This window comes from Nannobrachium achirus (assembly GCF_963921795.1).
Source record: "Nannobrachium achirus genome assembly, chromosome: 12".
NCBI classification, from domain to species: Eukaryota; Metazoa; Chordata; class Actinopteri; order Myctophiformes; family Myctophidae; genus Nannobrachium; species Nannobrachium achirus.
The window spans coordinates 60,632,501-60,654,372 of NC_137832.1; the positions used below are offsets into that span (position 1 = coordinate 60,632,501).

Sequence of the window (21,872 nt, forward strand, 5' to 3'; positions counted from 1 at the left end):
ACGTTACAGGCCGTGGTCAGACAGATGATTATTAAGACCTGAGGCTGAATCTACAAAATGACCTCCAAATCAGTAGTTTGCACACTTTACAAGATTTTTCAAACATTTAGAAAAATAGCAGATGTACAAGCTTGCATCGCGGCATGAAGTGATGCGCACTAACAGCATGGATTTCTACACAGAGAGGGCAATTCTTTCAACATAAGATGCTGCATTCAAGTTTAGGAGAGTTTGGACAAGGCAATTCTCTTGAATGCTGCCTCCAGGTATGGCATGGAAAGAGGGCTTTTGCATTTCTTCACCATAGAAAAAACTGCATTCATGGTCTGGAGAGGGCACTTTTTACAGACAGATAAAAGGGCAGGGGTTCATGCCCCCTTTGATGTCTACCTGACCCAGACCCTAAATATTGTTGCATTTGATTATGACCATATATGCAGCTCTAGAAGAGGGATGGACGTGTTGCTTCTAACCTGATGGCCAGGCACACCTCTCCCTGGATCTCCTCTCCTATCTGATCCAGTGGAGCCATGAGCAGCTGCCAGAGCAGCAGCCCCGCGCGACGCACGCTCTCCCGGTTCTGCTCCGACTGCGGGTTGAAGAACCTGAACACCACCTGGAAGAAGAAGCAGCACCAGTGGTGGAAAAGGTACTCACAAGTACCATTACTGCAATGCAGGATGCAACTAGAAAGGTCCAGTTCTGGGAAATTTCCAAGTGTGACTGCACTGACGTGAGTCGTGAGGAATCCGCTGGGAAATTAATTCGGTTTCACCGTTTGTATTACACATTGTGGTCACGGGAGTTATTTTCAAACGCTCGAAATGTGGGGGCGCCTGCTGGTCTACCGGTCCAGGCACATATCACATAGGCTCCGATGCCTGACATCGAGGCCTTATTTTTTCTAGTGACTCATACTACCCCCCTTCCCAAAGAATTATTAAAAATAAATGAAAAAAAGTTATCAAAAAAACACGGCCTGCTCACGTATTAGGAGGGTATTATAGGTCACCAGAAACAATAATGGGTGTTTTTAATGAATCTATCCTGGCTAAAATAGAATTTGAAGTTACAGCGCAATGGTATGGGGAGGTGTCCTGCAGGAAGAAGGCCTGATAACATTTACATCAAATATCTAAATATTGAATCAAGCAAATTTAAATCTGTCCAGGGTGTCCTAGAAGCATGATTAGACGATAGAATTACCAAAGGTCTTTTTGAAAGTGAAACATCCCTTTAAGGGAGAGACCTTGAAATGTGAAAGTTTGAGAAACACCGCTTTACACTAACAGCCAATCAGCGACGCGATGCGACGCGAGCGATGAAATCTCATTAAAATACATTTGTTTCAATGAGGACGTCCTGACCTACGGCGAGCGACGTCGTCCACCCCTGCGGTTTTCGCTCGCAGAGCCTCTATTTGAACGAGGTTTCGCGGCGACGTCCATAGAGGCAAATGGCCAAGTCCCGCCCCCCAAACACTTTGTATTATTATTATTTATTTATTTGATTGGTTCAGACAACATTGCAACGCAATGGCCGACGCTCCATATGCGGACAATATTTCGCGGGACATCGCGTCGCGTTGCTCGCTCGCGTGCAGTGCGGATGAGGTGTCAGACTGACCTGAAACACCACCAGGATGCAGCGGATGATGCAGGTGTCCCCGGTGACCATGGCCTTCTCCATGATGTCGCAGATGCTGCTGAAGTGGCGCGCCTCGATGGGGTGCTGCTTGGCCAGCAGGGCGCCCAGCGGCAGTGCGCTGCTGCTGGCCGCCAGCAGGTTGAGCTGGTGGATGCACATGGCCCCCACGTGATGCAGCAGCTGGTTGATCACCTCCCCCGTGGGCACAGACTCCTCTGTGGAAGAGGGAACCAGGGGGGCAAGGAAGGGGGTTTAGGGCAGTGGGTCTCAACCTTGTCAGGCCACGACCCCCTGAAAATGATCTTATTTTAACTGGGGGACCCCCTCCCCCCACAAGAGCTGAGGCATTACATTTGTTTCAAGAAAGTTGTTTGAAGCAGACGGCACATCGGATTAGTTTGGACTTTGTTGCAATGACCTCTCTCTGTCGGGAGACAACATCAATTTTAAAGGGAAAAAAATGTAATTGGAAAGGTCTTTTGATTAAAGCAAGTTTTTTGAAAAGTGATTTAAAAGAAGACGGTGATTAATCAAGCCTGGGCTCATCAGGCAGGTCACTCCAGGATGGAGGAGTCCTGACAACAAAGGCAGGGTCACCCTTTGTCCTCAGACTGCACTCAAGAACAACCAGCAGGTTCCTGCATGCAGGGGTGTCACAAGGGGGGGGGGGGGAGTGGGACAAGGGCCCAAGGTAGAGGGGCCTGGAATTATTTCATAATTTAGCTATTGAAAAATAGCAGATCTACAAGCTCAGAGCAGAACTCGGTGCCGCGCTGCAAGCTTGTAGATCTGCTATCTTTTGAAACGTAGTGAAAATGTGTGCAAATCTTTGAATATATGTATTTTTTAAGCGAACATCTTGTAACTCAAATTTTGCTTCTGAGGGGGTCCCTGAAACTAAATATTTTGAGATGGGGGTCCATAACTACTGCTATTCGGGTAATGTCAGCTATATTTGTTTCCCCTGTGAAATACACATAACACATGGTGGCATGAAATAAGCTGACAGAATGTTAACTTGACTTCGCTGTTTACCTTTGGGTTCTTTAATAACGTGGCTGACGCCCAGCCTATGGCACACGTGGTGGAAGGCCTGGTTCCCAGGGTTGCACCACTGGTCCATGTAGTCACTGGAACAGGTCCACACCAGGTTGTTCAGAGCGTCGTAACAGGCTCCTACAGACAGACAGACACCCAGCATAGAGAGATAAATGTAACAGGCTCCTACAGACAGAGATCCAGCATAGAGAGATAAATGTTTACAGTTGAGTGAGAAAACAATGTTGCACATTAAGTTAATCATCTGGGGACCCCCCCAAAATAATATGGGAACCCCCTTGGGGGTCCCGACCCATAGGTTGGGAACCATTGCTCTAGTAAAGTAAAAAAAAAAAGAAAAAAAAATCAAAATAGTACTCGAGGACAGTACTTGGAGTAAATGTACTTGGGTTACTTTCCACCACCACTTTAGAGCTTACCGAGTCCTGCCACCTGGGCGCCCCTGCCCAGGGAGCTGCCGGGGCCTAACCCTAACCCTAACCCTAACCCTAACCCTTACCGAGTCCTGCCACCTGGGCGCCCCTGCCCAGGGAGCTGCCGGGGGCATCGATGAGGTCGGCACGGCTGGAGAACTGACCGTCAGCCAGGTTGAACACCAGGCTGGAGGAGAGGACTGCAACCAGGATGAAACAAAGACATTTATCATCTCAGTAGGACATGATAAAAGACTGCACCAAGACATTACCAACAGGCAGTGATTTAAATCCATTTAGACCTGGAGACACTTTAACCCTTATTTTATGCTTCAACTATTGAAAAATAGCAGATATACAAGCTCACACTGCGAGCTTGTATATCTGATTTTTTGGTAAAATTGTGATTTTCTCTTTTTAGCAAATCTTGAATATGTCTTTTTAAAAGTGAACATTTTAACTAAAAATATTTGCTTCTGGGGGGGTCCCCGATACATGATATTTCGAGATGGGCGTCGAAATATTCAAAGACTTCAAATGTTCACGATTTTTCAAAAATAGCAGAGTGCCGCGCTGCGAGCTTGTACATCTGCTATTTTTCAACAGTTAAAGCATAATAGAATGGTTAAAGTAATAACGCGTTCCCAGTCCGTGTCAGCTCTCTTACTTTTCAGCGAGGACAGGCCGCTGGTGCCTCCGAACAGAGAGCGCGTGGCAGAGCTCCCAGACACACCGGGAGGCGAGGCCAGCATCACCAGGTAGGTGCCACACACGTACATGGGTGTCTTCCTCAACGTCTTCAGGGGGAGACCACAGCTGGTGTTCACAGCTGTATTGATAATGCGACAGACACGTGTGCGTCAAAGGAATACCAGGATCTCATCGTCAAACAAGTAGGCTGAAGAATGCATGTCTTAATTCAAGACAATTTTCATACAGTTTAGAATGAGACATAAGACCAAATTTCACCAGTGATGGATTCAGTGCATCAATAAACCAGATTATTATTATTATTTTTTTTTTTGAAGACTCACAAGATTTGAATTTAAGATTTACTACTGAATGCTGCATTTAGCATTTAAGATTTAAAGACTTTATTTGTTACATACTGTACACACACGTGTATGTGCAGTGCCAGACTATAGAACAAAATATATTACAAGTATGTAATAAAAGGTCAAAACTAAAAGTTACAATACATATATATATATATATATATATATATATATATATATATATATATATATATATATATATATATATATATATATATATATATATATATATATATATATGGTAATACAAGCAATAAAGTAGTAAGTAATAGGGATGGGTATCGTTCACCTTTTAATCGATACGATACCTTTTTCGATACCTGGGAATCGATACGATACCTTTCTCGATACCATTTTCGATACTTTTTATTTATTATTATTATTATAATTATTATTTGCCTTTTTCTATGGGCTATTTTATAGACGTTGGATCATTATCATAATAATAAACATTATAGGCTATTCTCTGCTATTTTCACAGTAACGAGTGTAGCCTACTAAAGCAGTCATTAAACTTTCAGTAGCCCAACTGTTACAGGATCGACCGGCAAGGGGTGCATTCAAAAGTATCGAAACAAGGTATCGTTCGTTTTTACGTGAACCGACACTCGATAGTATCGAATCAGTGAATCGATACCATTAAAAGTATCGCCGACGATACCCAACCCTAGTAAGTAATAAAGTTAGTGACCATTGACTAAAGTAAAGTATATTCAATTTTGAATAGAACCTTCCCTGGGACCAAACATATTATTAAATATACTGTAAACAGTTTAAAATTGCACTTTCCACACAGAATATATATTGTTACATTCAACCAAGACTTGTTAAGGCCTGGAAAAGACAATTTAAGGCATTTATTTTCCGGACCTGCAGGCACTCTAGTCAGTGTTGATTTCGTCGAATAAAACTATGACGAAAAATATTTGTCGACTGCGTTTTTTTCACTGACGAAAACTAAATAAAAACTAAGCTGTGATGACTAAAACTATAAGACTAAATATATTGATAATTTCGTCAACAAAATAAAACTAGACTAAAACGTTAGGGAGGGACTAGTGGAGTAGAGAGTAATTTTATGTTTGGTTGCTCTCAGGTGTTGCGTGCTGAAAATTGCAGATCTACAAGCTCACAACGTGTCGCGCTGCGACGCGTTGTGAGCTTGTAGATCTGCTATTTTCAGCACAAAACCAAGTGTAAAATCAGTCATTACCATCAATGCCTTCAAGGCCTGCCAAAATACATTTCAGTTCACTAAATAAACTGTAGATTTAGTCGCCTAAAACGTATGATATTTAGTCGACTAAAATTAGACTAAAACTAAAACTTTTCAGGTGACTAAATTATGACTAAATGCAGCCAAATGAGATCCCAAGACTGAAAATTATTTTCAGACCATGTCCCAATATGTGATTTTTGAAACATGGCGCGCGCAGCACAGACCAATATTTGGGGTGTTTCCCTGAAGTTCTGAACTGCCTTCACTGAATGTGTGTGTGCCAATCCATGCTTCATTTTATAGAAGTATCTTCTGGAGTTCTGTTGTATTCTATAATAGTCTGGCCCATGAAAATACTCATATCTTGAAATTATAACTGCTTTTTAGTTATAGTTTATTATTTTGTGGATCTGCACTGATCTCATAACTAGCTCCTATGGAATCCTCTAGACTGAAATCAGTCCCCAGGTCTGAGAACTTTAACCCCTGTGAATGACAATTTATTCAAAAGACTATGACTAAAACTAAATCACAATTTGCTATGAAAAACAACATTGGTTATAATAGTACAATATTAATACTACATATGAATTACCGGATTGCTCCTCCTTGACGGTGTTAGTAATAGCGGAGCCTGTGAGAGCGGCCAGCGTGGCTGAATGGGAGGCTCGGAAGCGAGACATGCGGCTCAGCAGAAGCTCATTCAAACACTTGGAGGACTCGCCTTCCTTCCGGGCCAGGATCACTCTCTCCTGCAGGATGTCTGCCACACACAGCCCTGTCTGGGTCTGGGGGGGAGAGAGAGAGAGACAAGAGCAGTGAGATGTCTGTCTGGGTCTGGGGGAGAGAGAGAGAGACAAGAGCAGTGAGATGTCTGCCACACACAGCCCTGTCTGGGTCTGGGGGGGAGAGAGAGAGAGGCAAGAGCAGTGAGATGTCTGCCATACACAGCCCTGTCTGGGTCTGGGGGGGAGAGAGAGAGAGGCAAGAGCAGTGAGATGTCTGCCATACACAGTCCTGTCTGGGTCTGGGGGGGAGAGAGAGAGAGGCAAGAGCAGTGAGATGTCTGTCACACACAGCCCTGTCTGGGTCTGGGGGGGAGAGAGAGAGAGGCAAGAGCAGTGAGATGTCTGTCACACACAGCCCTGTCTGGGTCTGGGGGGGAGAGAGAAGAGAGGCAAGAGCAGTGAGATGTCTGCCATACACAGCCCTGTCTGGGTCTGGGGGGGAGAGAGAGAGAGGCAAGAGCAGTGAGATGTCTGCCATACACAGCCCTGTCTGGGTCTGGGGGGGAGAGAGAGAGAGGCAAGAGCAGTGAGATGTCTGTCACACACAGTCCTGTCTGGGTCTGGGGGGGAGAGAGAAGAGAGGCAAGAGCAGTGAGATGTCTGCCATACACAGCCCTGTCTGGGTCTGGGGGGGAGAGAGAGAGAGGCAAGAGCAGTGAGATGTCTGTCACACACAGCCCTGTCTGGGTCTGGGGGGAGAGAGAAGAGAGGCAAGAGCAGTGAGAGACCAGCCAAGACAGGGCTACTACTAGGGTTGGGAAGATATGAACATTTCATATCATGATTATTGTGACGCGATTTACGATATTATAGCGATAATAAAAAAATCGTTATCCTGGGGCGGAACATGATTTGCCAAAAAAATTGCCGATCTACAAGCTCACAACGCGTTGACATTTGATAGAGAGTGAGTAGTCTCGTGTAGCCAGACAACTATTCCACCATCTCTGAATGCTATATAGAGTCTGGAACGGCAGCTCCCGAACGGCGAGTATCGGAAGTAGCCACTGCTGCACTGAACTGTAGTCCCACTGGAAACATAACAGAAACACAATAGCTCAGACAAAGCCATTCGAGCTGCCTATTCTTGTTATGGGTGTATAGTTTAAGAAAACGTTTGAAAACATCATGGAGGTAACACCAATAACACCAGAGAAAGACAAAATAACGCCCCCAGAAATATTGAAAGGAGACATAACGCTTCCAGTAGGGCATGTTATTGCTACTGCACCAAGGGAGCGGTTGCGTCACATCCACTTCATCTCGCACTCATCGTTTCTATTTCCGTGCCCCACACTGTTGACGGGAGCATTTCCCAAATTGCGGAGTCAACAGTCTGGCCACGCGAGACTAGAGAGTGAGAAAAAGACTGCATCGAGTACGTATATTATAAGTACGTTTTACCAATAGAGGGTTTAAGTGGTACCGGATAAGCAACTGATTCCAGTGCATGAAGGAGGACCATATCACAATAAATTAAATCTCCATGATACGATTATCGTGAGTGTTTTTTATCACGATAAACGATAATATCGCTTATCGTCCCATCCCTAGCTACTACACATTTCTTATCAAACTAATCAATGTAGGTTATACATAGTAATGGTAAAATAAAATAGCATATTTTATTTCAGAATATTTATCTGTGGAACCGAGTCACATTAATACCTACAATTCCAAGTGCTTGTCAGGGTGGGGGTCCCCAGTTCAAATATGTTTATTTTGGGGGTCACAGCCTAAAAAGGTTTGAGAAGCCCTAGTATAGAACATTAACAAATTCATCCACCAGGGGCATTGACAACTCATTCTTATGACTTCCTATCTAGCCAAGCTTTATAAACTATATATTTTTTAAAGAGAGAAAAAAAAAAGCAAATATTCGACTTCGGTGAACAACGTTGAATAGTCACTCTTTGATATTCGAATATTCTGTGAATGCCCTAGTATGGGGCTGGTGCGACAATACTCACCGACAGGTGAAAGACATCCATGAAGACAGAGTGTCCTTTCTGGGTCTTCTCGTTGAGACTGGCGGGCGACCACACCCAGTATAGGTACGTCCCGTCTGAGCACAGGTGCAGCGTGGTCATGCTGCTGCCCACTGGGAAGTGGTGAGCTGGCATGGGTACAATCTGGCACACCTGGGAAGTAAAGAGAAGAAGTGGTGAGCTGGCATGGGTACAATCTGGCACACCTGGGAAGTAAAGAGAAGAAGTGGTGAGCTGGCATGGGTACAATCTGGCACACCTGGGAAGTAAAGAGAAGAAGTGGTGAGCTGGCATGGGTACAATCTGGCACACCTGGGAAGTAAAGAGAAGAAGTGGTGAGCTGGCATGGGTACAATCTGGCACACCTGGGAAGTAAAGAGAAGAAGTGGTGAGCTGGCATGGGTACAATCTGGCACACCTGGAAAATAAAGAGAAGAAGTGGTTCTCAGTGGTCCTCCCCCCCCCCCCCCCCCCCCCCCCCAGAGGGGGTCCCCAAATTATTTTGGGGGGTCCCCAGATGATTAACTTAATGTACATTGTTTTCTCACTCAACAGTAAACAAACCAACATAAAGTTTAAGTGTATAGAGGGTATCTGCACATTTCTAAAGTGTCAATTTAAGGACTTTTTTTATACCTCTAAAATGACAAATTAAACATTGTCCAAATATTAGAGGCAGAAATTGTGAAATAGCTGATCTACATGCTCACAACCGAGCAAGTAGATCTGCTATTTTAACAATAGAACTGTGATTTAAAAATGTATAACGCCTCAACTCTTAGTGCTTGTCAGGGTGCCCCCCCACCCTGACAAGCACTCCGGTCCCCAGTTCAAATATGATGCTTTATTTCACAGCAACAGTCAGTGGTAAGAGACACGAAATGGTAGTGAACGCACATGCAGCTAAAGGGGAGCACACACAGCGTCGCGCCGCGGTATCGACGCACGTGAAGTGCCGCGCGGTAACCCCAACTGGATGCGGCGCTATGCCACACAGCACATCCATTTCCCTCGGTGGGGAGAACCATGGGAGAACATGTTCACCGCGCGGCAACGCTGGAAAAATAGAACAGCAGCGTATCGGCGCGGCAGGCGAGGCGGCAGACCCGCGGATGCGCGCGTCTGCCGCCGCCGGTGTGGGTTAGTTCATTGAAAATAATGGGGCCGTATGTTTTGACGCGCCTCTTCCGCGCCGCCTCCGTGTCCAGTGTGTGTTCCCCTTAAGAGACTCGGGTAGGATTGGAACGTGGGCTGGCTATGCAAGGACTGAGCCTTAATGGCATGCACTCTGCCACTTGAGCCAACAGCCAGTGTTTTTGTTACGTCGTTTTACCGGTAGTTACAGTATGTTATTTTTTTATGTGAAGCACTCTGTAACTTTGTTAAGATATAAATCATAATAATTATTATTTTAAGTCTTTATTTCCGTACAGAAATGCACTTACAGATGGGATTGCCGTGTGATTGAACAACCTGCCCAAGGCAGTTAAGACTGATACACTGTATAGCAGTGGTTTTCATCTCTGCGGTCCTTGAGGGGGTTCCAGGGGGTCCCCAGCTAAATGATGGAGAGTTGGTAACCAAATGCACCCTTATAGATCTTCAACTCTTGAGAGTGTAAAATCAAACCAAATGGGACCCTTGCGGACCCATTTGGTTTCATTTTACTCTCTTAACAGTTAAACCAGTAAGACTCCCTAATCGGGAGATAAGCGACCGTCAGGTTTTTGAGAGCAAAATGTGTAGGAGCAGTGTCCAAAAAAGTGTTTGAAAAAATCGGCCTGATGGTGGCGCTAGATGGGACAGATCCTTGGTGATGAGATGAGTGTAGACATACTGTGTACCGATTTGTGTGATTTTAGGGCAAAATCGGTAGGAGAAGTGTCCAAAAATGTGTTTGAAAAAAATCGTCCTGATGGTGGCGCTAGAAGAGGGCCATCTGAGAATTGATGGGTGGAGGTTGTGGTTTGGCAGGCAAGGAGTGTGTGTGCAAAGTTTGGCATGGATCGGGGCAACGGTTGCGGAGATATGAGCAGGCCAAAAGTGTGACGTGTGACAGACTGACGGCTGGTCGAGGTTTTGATAGTAACTGCGACCTGACGGTCGCAATTATTGTTAAACAACTGCATTACTTAATTAAGTCTAAACTAAAACTGCACTCTGGGTTAGGGTTAGGGTGTCCAGGTGCCAATTGTGGACAAAATCCTATCAAACGATAACAAAATATTCTACGTTTTGGGTCTGGGAGGATACATCTCATCAAATGGTGGTCCGTGGCTCAAATGCTGAGAAGATAATGGACATTGGGGTATGAAAAAGGTTGAAAACCACTGCTGTATAGTACTATACACACTATACAGTACTTGCTTGCGACGTGTCATGAGCTTGTAGATCTCTTGTATTTTCGGTGCATGACCGTGACCCTGCAACCGGAGTATAAACGGGGCTTTAGCTGCTCGTGCGGAGGGAGAGGTCGTACCTGGAGGGTGAAGGGGTCGATGACCTGGCACAGCTGATGAGGTTTTCCATCGAACGAGGCGGGGCGGTGGAGGAGACGGCTGCTGCTGAACACCACCCAACCGGGCTCCAACTCCTCGTTTCGACAGTACACAAAGCCCCTAAACAGACAAGCAGCAGCACATTGAAGGACCTTTCCTCCTCCTAACCATAGTCAACCAAACAGTAGACATGTTCTTCTTTGAAGGCTTTTTGGTTAACTCTCAAATACCTGCCCGAGTCGTGTTAGATTTTAACCACTTTAACCATTATTTTATGCTTTAACTTTAGAAAAATAGCAGATATACAAGCTCACAGCACCGAGTGCCGCGCTGCGAGCTTGTAGATCTGCTATTTTTGAAAAATTGTGAAAATGAGTGCAAGTCTTTGAATATCTTTGACCCGATCTTTGACCTGACTTCTAAATCCTCTAAATCATGCTGTTCTCAAACCTTTTCATGTCAAGGACCCCCAAAATTACAGGTATTTGGCCACGGACCCCCATCTCAAAATATGTTGTTCCAGGGACCACCCAGAAGTAAATATTTGAGTTACACATGTTCGCTTTTAAGTAGATATATTCAAAGACTTGAAAAAAAAAAAAATCATGATTTTTCAAAAATAGCAGATCTACAAGCTCGCAGCGCGGCACTCGGTGCCGCGCTGTGAGCTTGTATATCTGCTATTTTTCAATAGTTAAAGCAGTCAATAATCCTAGGCCTAAATGGGTTAAAGGACAATTATTATTATTTTTTTTTACAACAATCATTTACTGCAAGAGGTAAACAATGAGTCTACTACACACTACTAGGGCATTAACGACTTGTGATTTTTTCAAGTCGACTCGACTTGCAGTAAAAAGTTGAGTTGAAGTCGACTTTGTCGTTTGATGACGTCATCACATCACACACGACCCCCCCAATTATTTTGGGGGGTCCCCAGATGATTAACTTAATGTGCAACATTGTTTTCTCACTCAACTGTAAACAAACCAACATAAAGTTTAAGTGTATAGAGGGTATCTGCACATTTCTAAAGTGCCAATTTAAGGACTTTTTAATACCTCTAAAATTACAAATGAAACATTGTCCAATTTGTCAAATATATAGAGGCAGAAATTGTGAAAATAGCCGATCTACATGCTCACAACGCCTCGCATCGAAAGGCGTTGTGAGCATGTAGATCTGCTATTTTCACAATAGAACCATGTTATAACAAATGTAATGTAGCACTGTAATATTGGGATCATTCTGTCCTTGACAATAAGCAATCCTACTGTTTGAATGCTGTACAGACGCACACATGGAGCAAAAATAATGATAGAAAAAGATACAAAGGATTCTTTTTTTTTTTTCAACACTCGACTTTCAACTTTCTCTGGTGGGCGTCGACTTGTGTAATGAAGTCGACTCAGTCGACTTGTCGACTTTTTTGTTAATGCCCTGCTACACACAGAATGCCATCTCCACCCACTAATACTGTTGTTTACCTCTCGCTTCCCATTCCCAAGATGCACCACGATCTTCCATGGGCAGATGTGACTTATGGGGGCTAGTATTTGTGTTACTGTAAATAGTAATAAAGAAATCGACGTCTTATTCTGTCTAAAAATATATATTTAGCCTAGGGTGACCATATTTTCAGCCGCTCAAACCGGGACGCGAACCACTGTTGACTAAAACCGGGACCCTCAAAGCAATGTGCGCGTTACCACGCACGCGCGTGCCCATTCTCTAACCGTTGGTGTGTGGAAGGAGTGTGGATCACTAGCATCCTTTAAAATTGCCCTGAAAAATCACTTACAGGCAGCAGCCGTTCGCAACTGGTAAAAAACTTTTGTTTAGACTTACTGTTTTCTTTTTTGTTTTTCTTTACATATCTACTGCATAGTACTGTGTTCTATTTGTCTGTCATTCAATGTTATATGAGATACTTCAATGGTTTCCAGTGGAAATAAGCTTAGTCTTTTCATGGATCTCCTTTTAGTAGACCTTGTACCAGTGAACTGTACCGTCATGAAACTGTACCTTTTCCTATGCAAACTTCTAATAAAGTCTTCAATCAATCAATCAATGGTGCACATTCGCACCGCAGTGTTGCATACAGGCAGTGAGTGATTGACAAACAGCCTCAGCGTTGAATTCAGACACGCAATGAATTCCTTCATGTTTTCTGATTGGTTAGGTGAGCATGTTTACATGAAAAGAACATGATAAATGTCTATGCAACCACTGAAAAAACAGCTACTATTATTTTAATTCTGCCGAAAACCGGGACAATTTTGTAGTGAATGTTGAAAACCGGGACATATTAGTGTTTTAGAGATATTTGTCGGGATACACCGGGACACGCAGCTTGAAAGCGGGAACAGTCCCGGCCAAATGTCTGGTCACCCTAATTTACCCACTTAAATCAAAATGGCTAAAATGATAGGAAGCATTAACACTAATCTTTTCTTTTCTCTAATTAGAATATAAAACATGACCCCTTGTTGTAAAAAAAAAAGAAAAAAGGTTGTCCTTAACTCATACAGTGCCGCCGGCCACAAGGGGCGCTAGAGTGCCAGAAATGTCTCTATAGACCTTCGCTCTAGCTTCCGTCGACACTGTCCCAAGTGCCTTGGGATTTCACTCCAGCCAATGCTATGGGTGACGAGAGGAGGAAGCTAGCTGACACGTAGCCAAAATGCTAACCCATTTAGAAGCCCGATCTAAAGCTATTTCAGTCGCAAAAAACTTTCTATTTGGGTCTGGGAACACAATCCGGAGAAAATCCTGTCTAAAGATGTGATTTATTATTGGAGTGGGCGGCGCGATGCGGCCGTTAGCGCGACTACGGCCCGTGTATGGCCGAGTGTTGGCCTCGACCATGGATGGACGTTTAGACCGGGGCTTCGTTGAGGCCTCCGATTAAATAATTCATTTTATTAAATATCCCGAACTAGTTCGGGATAGGCACCCTGGAATACGTCGCGCCGCCGACAGTATATATTGAGGTTTTTTTGGGGGGCTCTAAACTTTATTTTAAACCATTTTCAATGGAATAAATCGTCGGACCATCTAGCGTCTCTCGTTAGCTAGCGCTGGACGAGCAAGGACCACCCACGTTGCTCCAAGCAGCTCGGGGTAAGTAAAATAGCAAATAAAATATTGTATTGGATTGAAATAAAGCCGAACTTGTTCGGGATAGGCACTTATAGGGTTAAAGATGGCGATCTTCAGAGTGCAGAGACACGTTGTCCTTCAGGCACAGACACACACCGCTCCGCATGTGGCCTGCCACTAAACTTAATTTTAGGCCTAGAACTATTGAATGCTTTAACCAGTGAAAAATAGCAGATATACAAGCTCACAGCGCGGCACCGAGTGCCGCGCTGCGAGCTTGTAGATCTGCTATTTTTGAAAAAGTCGTGAAAATGTGTGCAAATCTTTGAATATATGTATTTTCAAAGCGAATGTTTGTAACTTTTTAATTTTGCTTCTGGGGGGTCCCTGGGACTAAATATCTTGAGATGGGGGTCCGTGGCCAAATACATATCATTTTGGGGTTCCTTCACATGAAAAGGTTAGAGAACCACTGACATAGTAGTCTCTCAAGAACAGACTAACTGAGCTCCAGTTAAGTAAAACGGACCTTTTCTTTGACGATGGCTGGCCAGATTACTGACATAGAAACATAGGTTTTTTAAAAAATAAATCTTAGAAGGATTCAAAAGACACTTATAGAATCGGGTCAAAATTCAAATTTTCACGATTTTTCAAAAATAGCAGATCTACAAGCTCGCAGCGCGGCACTCGGTGCTGCGCTGTGAGCTTGTAGATCTGCTATTTTTTAATAGTTAAAGCATAAAATAATAATACACAATAATGTGTACCCGTTCTGAATGGGTTAAAAGGGCAACAACAAAGCATTATAATGCCGAGTAATAGCAAGGCAGTAAGAACCCACCTTATGAATAGAATCTGTGTGTCAAATTACGCTTTACTATCATGTTACTTCCCATGTAACATCTGCATCCTGCTTGCTCGGATCAATAGGCGTGTGCCGCGTGGCTACGCAGGGCTGCAGATACTCAGGGCCGTCACAAGGGGGGGGGGGGGGGTCCCTAAAACGAAATATTTTGAGATGGGGGTCCGTGGCCAACTAAATATCATTTTGGGGGTCCTTCACATGAAAAGGTTTCAGAGGTTTTTCAAAAAAACCTTAGAAGGATTTGAAATATTCAAAGACTTTCAAAAAATCGAACGTCTGTTCGAAGTGGAGCTGTGTGTGTGTGTGTGTGTGTGTGTGTGTGTGTGTGTGTGTGTGTGTGTGTGTGTGTGTGTGTATTGCAGTTGATGCTCAGGGCACATTTGGGCTCAGGGGTGACATTTGAAGAAAATATGTAGGAAAAGGAGCAAAAAGTGTGTTTTGGAGAAAATTCAAGATGGCGGTAAATCTACCCTGGCGCAAATGGGCGTGGCCTATACGGGGAGATGCGTCTTGACCCAAGGAATCCAGGGAAAAAAGAATTTTAATTTTCCGATCTACGGTTCAAGAGTTACGGGGCAAAACGTAAAGTGGGCCGTTATAGCGCCACCATGAGGCCGAGTGATGTAATTATTTTTCGATTCATTCTTAAAATCATTATGAATCTCCTCTCCGAGGTTTGAAACTGTAGCTCCTATGGTTTACGAGAGAAAAATACTTGAAAGTGATTTCTTGCATTGTCCCATTATAAGTCAATGGGGACAATTAAGTGTCGTTTTTTGCCGATTACGTCGGCATGGTAAGGCGGATCGGAACGAAAGGTAATAGAACACCATTCCCGGCCGAGCCGCACATTTTGATGTATATATTGCGTGAGTGGCGTAAATGGTGCGGCACTAGTTACGCGCCGAAGTTTAGGCTACATACACGGACGGAGACAGACAGACAGACAGACAGACAGACAGACAGACAGACCCACACACACGGCCACGTATAGGGAGCTTGTGTTCCACACAGCTCCAAAAATGTGTCAAAAATAGCAGATATACAAGCTCGCAGCGCGGCACTCGGTGCCGCGCTGTGAGCTTGTATAACTGCTATTTTTCAATATTTAAAGCACAAAATAATGCGTACTAATGCGTCCCTAGTCTAAATGGATTAAACCCCTCCCCCTATGAAGAACATGTATGGGGGGCCCGCAGTGAATCCTTGTACCCAGGGCCCAGAATTTGGTGCGACACCCCTGCAGATACCTCTTACATGGATGTGGGGATAAACTGTTAGACGTTGTTTTGTCAGACTACGTTTACTGTGATTGTCAAATGCAGACAAAGTTAGTGACAATAATAACTGGACAAACACACGCAAAATAGTGTCAGTGTGAGGCTGGTGTTGGACTAGAAAATTACTGCACTGCATTCTTGTGCCATGTTCTTGGCACGAGCATGTAATCCAGGTTTAGTGCCCGTTGTATAACTTTTATATACCGGTAACTCGCTTCATTGTGGGATGGAAGTGGTTGTGTATTTATTAGGTGTTGGACCCCAATCGTTCTTTGGAAAACATATGCACACAATTTGAATGCAGCAAACATAAGATTAAAACATTTGAATCAATTAATATTGTATATTAATTTATTCAAATGTATAGGTAAGCCAATACATTTAGAATAATTAACTTATTGAAATCTTGAGGGAAAAGGCCCTAGGTTTACAATTTACACGTTTTCTTCCCAATTCAAACCTTTTGGAACATAGAAAACTGAAATTATTTGGGCCTTTGACTGTACACTGAGGAATAGAAAGCAGTGCATATGACATAAAGTGACCACATGGCTCCCTGGGAAGGGCCAAAGGTTAAAGATTATTTTTAGCATCTCTCTCACATGCGCGCGCGCACACACACAGTCACACACACACACACACACACGTTTGCATTACTAAACTAGTGAGGACATCAACATTTTAGGACAGTGATGTTATCAATGAATGCCATTCAAAAGAAAATGCCATTTCTAAACCTTCAAGCCACACAATTGCAGATCTGCTATTTTCGGTGTACGGCACTGGCGTGCAGCGATTTATAAATCCCCTAATACCTAACCTCTAAAAATGCCAAGTCCTAACCCCAATAAAACAGCTATTTATCTTAGCGAGGACCAGAAATTTCCATTTCTCCAATTCTATGTTACCTGTGGGGACATTTGTCCCTCGCAAGATTAGTTACACAAGCAGACAGACACACACACACACACACACACACACACACACACACACACACACACACACACACACACACACACACACACACACACACACACACACACACACACACACACACACACACACACACACACACCCACACACACTCTCTGAGTGCTGCTGCAGGGGGCGGGGGGGGGGGGGGGTCGTATTACCTCAGTGTCCCGTGTAAACCAGAGCCCAGCTTGCTGAGTCCTCTCCCAAAGGAATTGGTGGTGTACAGATAGAGGCCGTCTGTGGCCAGACAGCGTCCCAGGTCTGTGTCTGCAAGGCAAGGGGGGAGAGAGAGAGAGAGAACGGTGAGAACGTGGCAAGGCTGGAAAAATAGAACATCGGCGTATCGGCGCGGCAGACGAGGCGGCAGACCCGCGGATGCGCGCGTCTGACGCTGCCGGTGTGGGTTAGTTCATTGAAAATTAGGGATGGTCCGATCAGGTTTTTTGGGACCGATCAGCGAGCACCGATCACAAAAGTTTGATCACCCGATACCGATCAATCACCGATCCGATCAAGTTATTATTTATATTTTCTAAATGTTAATGTTTTAAATGTAATTCATTCATTCACTCATGAATTCATTTATATATTTGCCTTATAGTTATTTACCAGCATTACTATGTATTTATTATCATAGCAGTAACTAATTATTCCTTCAGCACTGTGGAAATCAATACCCCAAAATGGCCTCAAGTGGGCATACTGAACGGCTGGTTGATCGGATGCACCGATCGGATCGGATCGGTGAATTTACCTTTTGATCTAAACCACCGATTATCGCCGATCACGCTTTGATCGGCCCGATCCGATCCATTGCCGATTGATCGGTAACATCTCTATTGAAAATAATGGGGCCGTATGTTTTGACGCGCCGCTTCCGCGCTGCCTCCGCGTCCGGTGTGTGTTTCCCTTTAGTGACCGGAAGGATCTGTGAATTGAGATGGATATTGGGTATATCGTCACAGATCTGCGAAGCATTGTGAGCTTGTAGATCTGGTATTTTTGGGCTAAAGTTCCCCGCAGATGAGACATGGATCCCGGAGTGAAAGTGGTTAACAAAAGTGGTATTTGAAGAATTTTAAGCATAATTTCAGACTCGCTTTCCCCGCCTAACACAAATCAAATAAATGTCCCTTTCTGCCTTTTCTCTCTTTGCAAACTTTTGAGTCTTTGAACATTTTTTTCTCCTAATAAAGTTTTGATTTGTTTTGTAAAGCGACTTTGGGTACTAACCAAAACCCTATGTAAGTGTGATGTATTATAATAATTATTATTAGAATATAATTTGATTAACGGGATAATGTCATTAATCGCAATTATTTTGGCCACACTAATCGTGAAAATTAAGTCTTCATATGGTACCAGGGTAGCAGGGTACAATAACAGGGAAAAGAATATAGTTTATGGATCTACCATCAGGGACAATCTGACTGGGATCGCTTCACGGTTGTCGAGCCGCTCCGAATTTGATAGCGCAGAGAGTGTGATCCGTGGTTATTATAGAAAATTGCTGCATTTTTCAACAGCTGCAGCCGGGCTAATTACTAATCACATCAACCTCAGTACAGAGGAAAGAGCCAAATGTGTCAGGAAGCCCTCGTGCACACACATACACACGCACGCACGCACGCATACACACACACACACGCACGTATGCACGCACACACGCACACGCACACACACACACACACACACACACACACACACACACACACACACACACACACACACACGCGCCCAGTGGCCTTCAAACTATAAGTAAGTAAGTATTCTCAGCATTTAAGTTATGATTGATCGAATGATAATGATTATGGCACTATATCAGTCAGGATTATTAGTCAGGATATTTTAGGAAGAAAATGACTTGGAGGACAACATGCTGCTCTGATAAATAAATAAATAAACGGATTGCAAAAAAATATTTGAATTGCAAACAAAGATATTAATGTATCATTGTGCAGTCACTAGGGATGGGACGATACGCGATATTATTGTTTATCGTGATAAAAAACACTCACGATAATCGTATCGTGGATATTTAATCTATCGTGATATCGTCCTCCGTCATGCACTGGGGATCAATTCACCTTTTATTTGCAGAGCTGCATATCCTGTACCACTTAAACCCTCTATAATTGGTAAAAGTAAATATAATATATAATATAATAAAATAATATACGTTATTTTTTTTCACTCTCTATCAAATGCCTTTGCCAAAAAATAGCCGACCTACAAGCTTGTGAGCTTGTACATCTGCTATTTTTTGGCAAATGTTCCTCCCCGAGATAATGGATTTTGATTATCGCGATAATATATATATATATATTTCTTTTTGTCACAATAATCGTGATATGAAACTTTCATATGGTCCCATCCCTAGCAGACACTGATGTACGTGCAGTGAAAGTTAACTGTTTTCATATTGGCTCTCCATTCTACCTTATGCAGGGACGTGCTGGCCATTGGGAAAAGCGGGACAACTCCCGAACGGCCGGTTCATTCCTGGCCCGGTCCAGGCCAGCCATTAGGAAAAAAAATCGAAATAAAATGTCGGCCTTCGTTCCATTTTGGGGGCTGGGCGGCCAACAAAGTAAATCGTCACTGTCGGGCAGAAACCTCATATCTCTAAGTTTCAAATTTACAATTTTTTTCGCAAAGCAAAGCCCTGCTTCATCATGTAAGGCCGTTGCAAAAAAGTAGTGAAAACAGCAGATCTACAAGCACACAACGCCTCGCGGTGCGAGGCGTTGTGTGCTTGTAGATCGGCTGTTTTCACTAGTTTAAATCACTTGTCATGATCTGAAATGGCAAATCTTTGAGTAGCAGCAGCAGCGCTATGGAGAGAGATCTCTCTCTATAGCACGCAATGAGGGCCTCTCCAACTCTTTTTCCCGGGCTGAATCAGGGGCCCAGCACGTCCCTGACCTTATGGATGCACGCCCTGATCGGCTTGCAGAGCTCTCCAAGGTCAGCTGATCGATAGGAGAAAGAGAGCCACGCTCCCCTCCCCTCCCTGAACCTCTCACAGTTGCTTCGCTCCAATTTCAACACAGGCTCAAGGCTCACGGATTAAAGCGTTCATTTTAGGCCAAGACCTAATCTGCAATTTGTGAAGCAGCATTAAAGGGGCTGCCCCACACTAACACTCTGTTTCAATTAGCACAATATGTAAAATGATGATGTTTTGGCATTATCGTTCTGCTGTACCTTCCTGCTGATCTACGTACAGCCAACAAGTTGAATAAATAATTGGCAGATTGAGGCGTTAACCGAAAACTTTAGGGTTTAGGGAAGATACTTCTGAATACTCTATAATGTTAACTCATTTCCTGCCATTTTGAATGCCATTTTTTCAGGATATCCTGCCAGAAGTCTTCATAGACTTCCATGTAATTTATAGTGCACAGATCATGCACGCCCATGCACAGATCATGCACCATGTTTGTGCAGTTTGTTCACAGCTTTCAAACAAAAAAATCCGATTGGAAATCCGTTCAGGCATTCTTGAGATAATAGCCATTATGTTTTACATGTTATGTAAGCAAAGATGGCTGCCCTGTATGAAAGATGGGGTTGTATGGGGGTGGAACATGCAAAATCGTGATTTTTTTTTTTTTTTTTTTTTTTCAAACTCGTCAGCAGAGTGGACCCATAAATATAACTCATCAAACTAGTCATAAGCAGTAGATGAGTTAAAATACCGGTAATTTAAATATCCATTATTACTGTAGGACTTGGGTCACATACCAGGTTCAGGTTATGGTAATCTGGGAAGCCTATTCTTCTTTTTTTTTTCCTTTGTTGGGAGATTACAGGTACGGTTATGCCTATAGTTACACTTGGTTGCGCGCCGTGTCCTGCATGGAGAATTGCACATCTAAAGCTCACAAGCTCAGGCGCCGCAACGAATTGTGAGCTTGTAGATTGGAATTTGGGGGGCGCAACACCAAACTAAGTATTTAGCGAAAGCCTAGAGTTAGCCAACAGAAAGACAAGGTGGCCTCTATGGAGTCCAGATTAGAGTTCTCAACTGGCCTGAGAATCAAGGCCCGGCCCTAACTCGGCCCTAACTCGGCTGGCCCAAGGCCCGGCCCGACTAATTAGCATACATTTTAGGCCCTACCCGGCCCGAAAACGTAGCGTCGGGTCAGGTCAGGTCGGGTAGGGTCGGGTTCGGGCAGAATTTGAGAACTCAAATCCAGATGACCTGAGAACCTTAAAGGAGTAGTTCACCCCCAAAATGACTTTTTTTCTATTGATCACTCACACCATGGACACTTGAGTTCAGTAATATTTGTTTGTATTTTTCGCATTCCGGATGGGGACCCAAATGCATTTGGGTCTCCATTCAGAATCAATGGGGGTAAATTTACTGTAATGAAATTATTGTCTTAGGAATGCCACTAAAACACAAAAGTATTATTAAACTCAAATCTCCATAGCATGAGTAATCAATAGAAAAGAAGTCATTTTGGGGGTGAACTACTCCTTTAATACATGACATCTATTTTTTTTAAGATTTGTTTTTTTGGGCTTTTTATGCCTTTATTTGATAGAACACAGTAGACTGACAGGAAATGGGGAGAAAGATGGGGAATGACATGTGGCAAAGGTCGTCCGGATCGGGAATCGAACCGGCGACGCCAGCAGGCATCATAGCCTAGTATGTGGTATGCGCGTTGACCACTAGGCCAGCAGGCACCCCAATACATGACATCTAAGACTAAATGAGCTCTGTAGATGGTTAGCTGGTTCCCTTCTTTATGGAAGTCCTACTGGTGGCATTCCAGATAAAAAAGGAAGCATAAATAATCTAAACGTGAATAAATAAATAATAACAGTGTTGCAATGTTACGGGGAACAAGTAGGACAGGCCTTGTTAACTCCTCTTTGCACCCAAAGGGCAAAAAAAAAAAAAAAAAAAAAAACTATCCAAGACATATCTTCACTGTCTGACAGAAACAAATGCCCTGGTCTATC

The 21,872-nt window shown here is 43.6% G+C and overlaps 1 protein-coding gene across 1 annotated transcript in view; it reads right to left on the reverse strand.

Moving 5' to 3' along the window:
• Nucleotides 1–21,872, reverse strand: part of hectd4 (HECT domain E3 ubiquitin protein ligase 4) — a 146,197-nt gene that overhangs the window by 106,973 nt on the left and 17,352 nt on the right. The window contains exons 6-14 of the mRNA XM_080739231.1: nt 17,051–17,159; nt 10,649–10,787; nt 8,152–8,322; nt 5,989–6,181; nt 3,787–3,948; nt 3,206–3,319; nt 2,683–2,823; nt 1,627–1,862; nt 474–616 (exon numbers count right to left, since the gene is read on the reverse strand). Coding sequence (XP_080595357.1) covers nt 474–616; nt 1,627–1,862; nt 2,683–2,823; nt 3,206–3,319; nt 3,787–3,948; nt 5,989–6,181; nt 8,152–8,322; nt 10,649–10,787; nt 17,051–17,159 — 1,408 coding nt within the window. The remainder of the gene's footprint in view (nt 1–473; nt 617–1,626; nt 1,863–2,682; nt 2,824–3,205; nt 3,320–3,786; nt 3,949–5,988; nt 6,182–8,151; nt 8,323–10,648; nt 10,788–17,050; nt 17,160–21,872) is intronic.